At 43.2% G+C, this 8,497-nt stretch overlaps 1 protein-coding gene across 2 annotated transcripts; it reads right to left on the bottom strand.

Annotated features, from left to right (window-relative positions):
* Positions 1 to 293: 293 nt before the first annotated feature.
* LOC123766202 (nuclear factor 7, ovary) lies at positions 294 to 7,368 on the bottom strand. 2 transcript variants are annotated; one of them, XM_045755171.2, is made up of 4 exons: positions 7,256 to 7,368; positions 2,763 to 3,604; positions 2,206 to 2,361; positions 294 to 1,958 (listed from the first exon to the last, which is right to left on the bottom strand). In XM_045755171.2, the coding sequence occupies exons 2-4, from the start codon at positions 3,600 to 3,602 to the stop codon at positions 1,446 to 1,448; spliced, it is 1,509 nt and encodes a 502-aa protein (XP_045611127.2). In that variant the 5' UTR covers positions 3,603 to 3,604; positions 7,256 to 7,368; the 3' UTR covers positions 294 to 1,445. The 2 variants fall into 2 exon arrangements, with proteins under 2 accessions (XP_045611127.2, XP_045611126.2); XM_045755170.2 differs by lacking the exon at positions 7,256 to 7,368 and adding an exon at positions 4,276 to 4,479.
* Positions 7,369 to 8,497: the final 1,129 nt, after the last annotated feature.

Here is an 8,497-nt window from a genome sequence, read left to right as displayed (position 1 = left end):
ATTTTTTAGACATTTATTATAATTAAATATATTATAGTATTTTATTATGAAAAATTTATTTTAATTTACTATATAAATAATAATTTACTCAAACTAATCATTAATATGTGATTAGCAAATTAATCACTGAGGAATTGACCTCGTCAATTGTTTTCTGAAATTAGGCTTAATATTGAGACTTAAATGTAAGGGAATAAGGCAACAGTCTAAGATGTAAGGGATAAGGCAACAGTCTAAGATGTAAGGGATAAGGCAACAGTCTTGAGATGCAAGGGATAAGGCAACAGTCTGAGATGTAAGGGATAAGGCAACAGTCTTGAGATGTAAGGGATAAGGCAACAGTCTGAGATGTAAGGGATAAGGCAACAGTCTAAGATGTAAGGGATAAGGCAACAGTCTTGAGATGTAAGGGATAAGGCAACAGTCTTGAGATGCAAGGGATAAGGCAACAGTCTGAGATGTAAGGGAATAAGGCAACAGTCTAAGATGTAAGGGATAAGGCAACAGTCTTGAGATGTAAGGGATAAGGCAACAGTCTGAGATGTAAGGGATAATGCAACAGTCTAAGATGTAAGGGATAAGGCAACAGTCTAAGATGTAAGGGATAAGGCAACAGTCTTGAGATGTAAGGGATAAGGCAACAGTCTTGAGATGTAAGGGATAAGGCAACAGTCTTGAGATGTAAGGGAATAAGGCAACAGTATGAGATGTAAGGGATAAGGCAACAGTCTTGAGATGTAAGGGATAAGGAAACAGTCTGTGGCCATCAACCTCTTTCTGTTGCATAGGTATAAGAATATAAATGTTATGGAAACTACGGAGGGTCTGTTGGCCTATACGAGGCAGCTCTTGTTTATATCCACCCAAACCCATTCACATTTATTGTGATAATATATGTGAGTTAGACATATATATATGTCTAACCTATGCTTGAAACAATCTCTCGACCCCGCGTCTATTATATTACCCGGTAATTTATTCCATGAATCAACAGCCTTGTTTCCAGACCTGAAGCTGCAACACTGCACAAGATCTCGGTAATTTAGTGCAGACTCTCATTCTGGTAAAAGTTGGTAGACACCCAACCCACACATCTGAAATAAAAGAAAATGGCGTCCTGGATCATTATCAAAAGTTGTACATAATTCACAGGTTGTGCATTTGCAGTCTTGATATGCTGGGAATTCTTGAAGCGACGTTATGTGGATATAATGTGGACCGGCTTAGTAGGTTTACGTCGACCTTAACACACGTGAAGAGGTGTTTAATTCTAGCACTTGGAAGGGATATGGGGATAAGAATTTAGGAAAACCGGAGGAGCGGAATGGTACCCAACCAGTTTGACGGTCGAGGATTGAACGCCAACGTGCAAGAAGTGAGGCTGCCGCTCCAGTGTGCCGGCTAAGTAGTTGGGAGAGTTGCCACTTGAGTGCAGTAAGATATGGCTACAGAGGGATGACCAGGCCACAGTCCCGCACCGTCACACCCGACGCAGGAACGTGTCTGGACACCGATCTCAGAATCTCCATCCCGCCCACCACACGACCGAACCCAGACAGGTCGCTCTTGTTGGGCTTCTCCTGGAGGCAGATATTAAACAGCGTCTGATGTGTGTGTGCCAGCGGGGGCCCTGAGAGCAGGCCGAGCACGATGGGCCTGGTGTGGAGTCCTCCGCTAGTTATACCATCCACAAGGGCAGACGCCGGAGTACCGTCGGCGTTCTTGCATCCCTCAATGCTGATGAATTCCCCTGGTTTGTCGAGCCTGAAGACCCCGAGAGACTTGTTGTTCCTGTAGGAGTGGTTCCGTTCCCCGGAGCAGAGGTAGACGAATTGTCTGCCGCGGGGCGTATTGCCAAACATGGTGAGGTAGATTCGGCCTCGTGGCTCCCCGTCGACCGCCACCTCGAGGAATACTGTGGCAGAGTCCTCAGACACCAGGTTGCGTACACATTCCCACTGTAAACACAGAAACAGTCAACAGTTTATATGTTAAATATTTCGCACACACGAACGGTACATAGACAACCAACGGTTAGAAAGTTGGGGTCAAAGAGCTAACAGCTCGATCCTGAATACAAATAGTAAATAAACACTCTCTCTCTCTCTCTCTCTCTCTCTCTCTCTCTCTCTCTCTCTCTCTCTCTCTCTCTCTCTCTCTCTCTCTCTCTCTCTCTCTCTCTCTTATATCACCTCACCAACTCACAGGGATGGTGATGGCGTGTGGAGGTGGCGGCGTGTCGCGGAGGTCGTGGAGATGAGCTTTGTGTTGGTGAAGACTGACTCGGGCCCAGCGTCGGGGACACCCCAGCTCCTCCCTCGCCGCGTACACCTCCTCCTGCCCCAGCTCCACCACCAGACACTGGGTGAGAAATGTCCTCTCTGTAAGTTTGGCAGCTCAGGTCCTCAACTTATAAAACTTGATGAATACTTCCTGAGCTCACTCTTTTTCAAAAAGTGATGAGATGTGCCATCACTTCTTGAGAAGAAGTGATGGCACGGACTTGTGTTATGGGGACTTGTATCTTACATGGTTGAGTGGGGCACGTATATATCTTGCATAGTTAAGGAACGATTCGTATATATCTTACAAGGTGGTGGGACGACAAGGTAAGGTAATTATCAGGAGAAACCGCTATGCCAATTTGACTATTAGGAACGACAAGTTCCTGTCATCATTAGTTAAGAAAAGCCAATTCTTTTTTTTTTCGTGGTTGAGATTGAATATGTACCTGTCTCTCGTGGTTGAGAAAGCATACTCACCTGCCTCCCATAGTTGAGGATGGTAGAGATGCTGTGAACCTGACGCTGCCGCTCGTGAGTCTGAAACATCTCCGCCACATCCAAGACCTCACCGGACGCCTGTACTTCCTCGCTGATCTCCTGCACCGTATTGGCCCCTAGGAGGGCGCTCTCCTTCTGGTTCAGAGACTCCAGCAACTTGTCTATCTCTGTCAACTTCTCAAAAGCCTCGTTTTTCTCTATTTCGATAACTTGCGCCTTGTCAGCTTCTTCCTGGAGCTTTTGACGAAGTTTTTCCTGTGTCTCTTCGCATTTCTCTTTCTTGCCATCCAATTTTGATATGAAGTTGTTGATGCTATCCTTAAAATCTCTGAGGGACTGACCTTTGGTGGTGGACTTCTCAAGTTGTGTGATTTTGATCTTCTCGATGGCCTGAGTAATAGAGAGGATCCTGCAATTTCCCAAAGGCACTGCGTTGTGGTCCAAGACCAGACAATCACGACAAACAAACTTCCTGCAGGTGTCGCACCAGAAGTACATGATGGCTTCGTGGGCACGGCACTGGCCGGCGTCCATCTCTCGTCCAGAGAGAGGTGGGACAGCAGATGATGATGATGCAGACTGAGACGCAGACGGCAGGAAGCCCCTAGCCATTCTCAGCAGTGGGTAGTTGACAGGTAGATCAGTAGCCCCGGCGCAGGAGAAGATGAGGCGACATTCAGGGCAGCGGCGATCCTTGGCAATCACCTGTTGGACGCAGAAGGTGCAGTAGGTGTGGCCACAGCCCAGGTTACGGGGGGTCCTGGCATCGGTGTACCTCTCGTCACACAGTGGACAAGTGAGCTCGTTCATCTCCATCATTCCTGAGAATAATGCGATACGAATGTTGTTATTTCTCTCTCTCTCTCTCTCTCTCTCTCTCTCTCTCTCTCTCTCTCTCTCTCTCTCTCTCTCTCTCTCTCTCTCTCTCTCTCTCTCTCTTTCTCTCTCTCTCTCTCTCTCTCTCTTTCTCTCTCTCTCTCAACATTCTAATCATAAACCCTCTTTGCATTTATTTATTCTTCACTACCTTTTAAGATATTATTATAGTCAAAATATATTTCTAAAAATAAAGCAAAAATTAATATCCCTGTAAAAATCTAAAAGCCACTCGGACGGGACGCCCTTAATATTAGCCATCTTATGAACCCTAACGGTGCTGAAGACGAGTGAGTGAAAGGTAACGTCATTTTGATACCGTTTGTCTCGTAATTAATAGCTTCATTGCTAATTTCTCAGTGGTCCTTATTAGCTCCTCGCCTTGTGACTTCGCGTAATATTAGCATGTTGGAACTTGAACGGTGAGTGGAAGAGTCTGACTCCTTGGAGAGGGTCTTGAAGATGCTGTGTGTTAGAGGGTTACTGACGCATTCAGAGTCCTTCCTAGCGCTTCAGAACAGTTTAGAGAAAAAAAAGGAACCTGCAAGTGATGGGTACTAGCAGTAGCAACTATGTACTGTGGGCACGGCCAGATTCTGTTCACTCGGTCACTTACTGCAGGTTCTGTTGAAACGTCCGGGTACTGATGAAACGTCCGGGTACTGATGAAACGTCCGGGTACTGATGAAACGTCCGGGTACTGACGAAACATCCGGATACTGTGTGCACGGCCAGATGTTAGAACACCACACATCTCCTAATAATGTAACACAACAAGACCTTATACAGCCGTGAGGACAATTGGAGCGTTTATCAGCATTGTACTCCCCGTCTCCTATTGTGAGCAGTTATCAGATACTAGAGTCTACTCGCATTTTAAAAAGCCTTTGATGATAGCGTGGCATGATCTGTTAAGTTATCGAACCAGAGGGAGAGTGTTGTTTTATATAGTATTATGATAAGTAGTTGCAAGTACCCATTGTTTTGTCTGCTTGACACGCCATATCGACAAATGTCTTCATTGTCCCCTGCCAGGTGGCCTGGTCGACGACCGGGCCGCGGGGACACTGAGCCCCGGAAGCACCTCAAGGTAGGTAGCCTGGACATTCACTCAAGGGCCCACAGTCAGTTACCTGGTTGATACCTGGTTGATGGGGTTCTGGGAGTTGTTCTACTCCCCAAGCCCGGCCCGAGGCCAGGCTTGACTTGTGAGAGTTTGGTCCACTAGGCTGTTATTTGGAGCGGCCCGCAGGCCCACATACCCACCACAGCCCGGTTGGTCCGGCACTCCTTGGAGGAATAAATGTTAGTTTATAGCTCCAGTTACACCACCAGTCATCTCTGGTGGTGTCTATACTTTATGATGGTTGAGAGGAATATTTTGTTCAGCGTTTAGGAGTTGTGGGTTATGCATCAAATATATTGTATAACATTTGTGGTCATTCATTTATTTAAACTGTTTCAGCAAAGGTTTTGCCAGCCACTTTGTTGCTTAAACAAGCTTCATAACTTTCCGTATTTTGAATGTGATTTATGGTCGAAATTGCTCAATTATTGCAAATGGAAGAGTTGTCTGTTAGCCACATAAATCACTTCCACTTTGGTGCGTGGGAATTGTAGGAATTGGAATTCAAGGAATTCTTGGAATTCGAGGAATTCTTGAAATTCAAGGAATTCTTGGAATTCGAGGAATTCTTGAAATTCAAGGAATTCTCGGAATTCAAGGAATTCTTGGAATTCAAGGAATTCTTGGAATTCAAGGAATTCTTGGAATTCTAAGAATTCTTGGAATTCAAAGAATTCTTGGAATTCAAAGAATTCTTGGAATTCAAAGAATTCTTGGAATTCAAAGAATTCTTAGAATTCAAAGAATTTTTGGAATTCAAGGAATTCAAGGAATTGTAGAAAAGCTAATTTTGTAGTTTGCAAGATTATCATTATTATAATTACTAGTAAATGATAGTTGAAGGTAATAGTAATAATAAGATTATTGAGCAAATCCGTAGGAGCCGTGATGAGGGATCGAACCTATGCGGTGGGTGTTCCCACAGCACACGCCCTAGCCAACTAGGCCACGACATGGTCAGATGACTAGGGCGTGTGAGTGAGAACACCCACTGCATATGAGTTCGAACCCTCTCCACGGCTCCTGTGGATTTGTTCATAGACACATGACGTTAGTGTGTTTACTCTCTGTAAGTGAATTTAATATTAATTATAATAATGGTACTATTAAAAGTAGTAGTAGTAATAGTAACAGAAGCAATAGTAGTAGCAATATTAGTAGTAATAATAACTACTAAAATATTAGTAAGTAATAATAGTAGTAGTAGAAGAAGTAGGAGTAGTAATGATAAAAGTATTATAAGTATTATTGAAGCATTAACAAAGACTCACTCAGGAAGAAAAGTGAAAATAAATACAATTCCTGGTCGCGACCACCAGGAGAATTTCGCAAACTTTTGGGTGATCATATTTCCTCCGTGTTTTTTTTTTTCCTTGGTACGTGTTTTTTTTCTCTCACTCTGGCACACCAGGGTCTCCCGAGTGTTGATTTGTTAGTGTGTGTGTGTCCGTGTGTGTGTGTGTGTGTGTGTGTGTGTGTGTGTGTGTGTGTGTGTGTGTGTGTGTGTGTGTGTGTGTGTGTGTTTGATCTTGCCTGACGGAGTATGCAGGACGAAGCTTCAGCTCCTGGGACCAGATTCACGAAGCAGTTACGCAAGTACTTACGAACGTGTACATCTTTCCTCAATCTTTGACGGCTTTGGTTACATTTATTATATAGTTTACAAGCATGAAAACTTACCAAGTAACTGTTGTTATTGTTATAAACAGCCTCCTGGTGCTTCGGAGCTTATTAACTGTTTAATACTTGTAAACAAAGCCGCCAAAGATTGAGAAAATATGGACAGGTTCGTAAGTGCTTGCCTAACTGCTTCGTGAATCTGGTCCCTGGTTTCCTGTTTACACATTTTTGTCGTCTCACTGTGAAGCAATTAATACCTCCCGACCAACTTGCTGTTTTTCTTATCTGCTATTCATTATTTATTTAATGGAGACAGCCTCAGTTACTCCCCACTATCTAGCTCTTTACATTTATTAACAAATCTAGCACTACAACATTTTTTTCTTATATTCCCATGGTCATCTGCCTGTCCATGTGTATATTTTCTCGTTACACCACATTTCAATATTTTGTTTTTATTTCGTCAGTATCCTTGACTATATTATATATTTGGATCTTGATTCTTCTATTACTCCTTCTAGTGCCATTAGATTCAGTTCCTTCAGTCTCTTGCCCCGCCTTTCAGTACCCTCGCTACTGGGACCAGTTATGTAGCAGATTTCCGTGTACATGCACAATCTTTATTTTGTGTTTCTAGAAGTGGCACTAGATGCCACTAGTTCTCTAGCTGCGAGAATGCTGCGTTCTCTAGCAATAGTTGTATATATATGTTTCAGCACTAATATTTTGGCAATGTGCTTGTGGCTACTTTAAAATGATGCAGAGTTTGTATGGTAAAGGAAAATATATATATTTATAGTCAGGTGTAGCGTGGAATAAAACTGAGGTGAACGAAGAGAAAAGAACTTACCTGAGATAAAGTGGGAGAGAGAGGAAGGAGTAAGGGAGATGTACAGGTGTGTGTGTGTTTGTGAGGGAGACACCTGAGATGAGGGAGCACACGCCACGCGACACCTGGACCCCTCACACACACACACACACACACACACACACACACACACACACACACACACACACACACACACACACACACACACACACACACTCTACACCTACCACACAATACACGTCGGAGGATTATCAGAACGAAGCCCTCATTGTTGATGGATGGTAGATTGTTGTGCTCCACCTACGTTATTGTTCTTTTATCTTCATTAAAAAAATGAGGGAAAATAATTTTTTGTTAATATTTACTCAATTGTTGATTTTTTGAAACTTTTATTAAAACTTTGTGATTAATAAAAAGGCTGATGCGCACAAAAAGGTGTAGGAACACGGGGATGCCATCGCCCAGTATTATATGAGAAGAACCGCCCTGTATCCCGCTCATAAGTATCAAAAGAAAATGCTAAACCCAGAAGGGATGGCTGGGGGGCAGGACTCACCTTAAACCTCCGCCCTCGAAGGGCAGAATCTACCTCGGATCAAAACATTGGATCGTAAGGATGTGTATGTAACGTGAGTAGGGGTTGATTAAGAACGTAGAGACGGTATATAAGTTGTAAGAACCTATTGAGTGTATCTATTGTATTAAGTGTTGTTTACAGAGGGGATGGGAGACGCGAGAATGATGGGTGAATGGGGTAGGGGCTAAGATACTCTGATTTGGTTCGTATGTTGATAGAATAGGTCTGAGGTTCATTCAGGAGGCGGATGGCCTGTAGAACTGGTCTCAGGTTCAGTCAGGATGCAGATGACTTGTAGGACAGGTCTGAGATCTCGTCTGGATGCGGTTGGCCTCTAGAACAGATCTAAGGACTGTACGTGATACAACACGCTAATGTAATTTCATTGTGCAGTCTAAGAACAAAGGTAACTTCAGAAGGCCTATTGGCCCATACGAGTCTGAAGTCTAGTCAGAATGCAGATGGTCTGCAGTATATATATATATATATATATATATATATATATATATATATATATATATATATATATATATATATATATATATATATATATATATATAATATATATATAATATGGGTCCACTTTCTCTCTCCTTCGCATGTAATAAAAGTCTGCACTTCACCCACGCCTGAAACGTCACAAAACTTATGCATTAATGTTCCTCACACCACCACGGACATGAACA

This window comes from Procambarus clarkii, chromosome 9 (assembly GCF_040958095.1).
Source record: "Procambarus clarkii isolate CNS0578487 chromosome 9, FALCON_Pclarkii_2.0, whole genome shotgun sequence".
NCBI lineage: Eukaryota > Metazoa > Arthropoda > Malacostraca > Decapoda > Cambaridae > Procambarus > Procambarus clarkii.
This window is presented reverse-complemented; position numbering and strand designations above follow the sequence as displayed.

Bases quoted from the DNA above. Each gene is read 5' to 3' on its own strand.
- LOC123766202 (XM_045755171.2), bottom strand. From the start codon at position 3,602: ATGATGGAGATGAACGAGCTCACTTGTCCACTGTGTGACGAGAGGTAC. The intron at 2,362-2,762 runs GTGAGTATGCTT...TTTCTCACCCAG, and splicing joins TCCTCAACTATGGGAGGCAG to TGTCTGGTGGTGGAGCTGGG. The intron at 1,959-2,205 runs GTGAGTTGGTGA...CTGTGTTTACAG, and splicing joins CACACGCCATCACCATCCCT to TGGGAATGTGTACGCAACCT.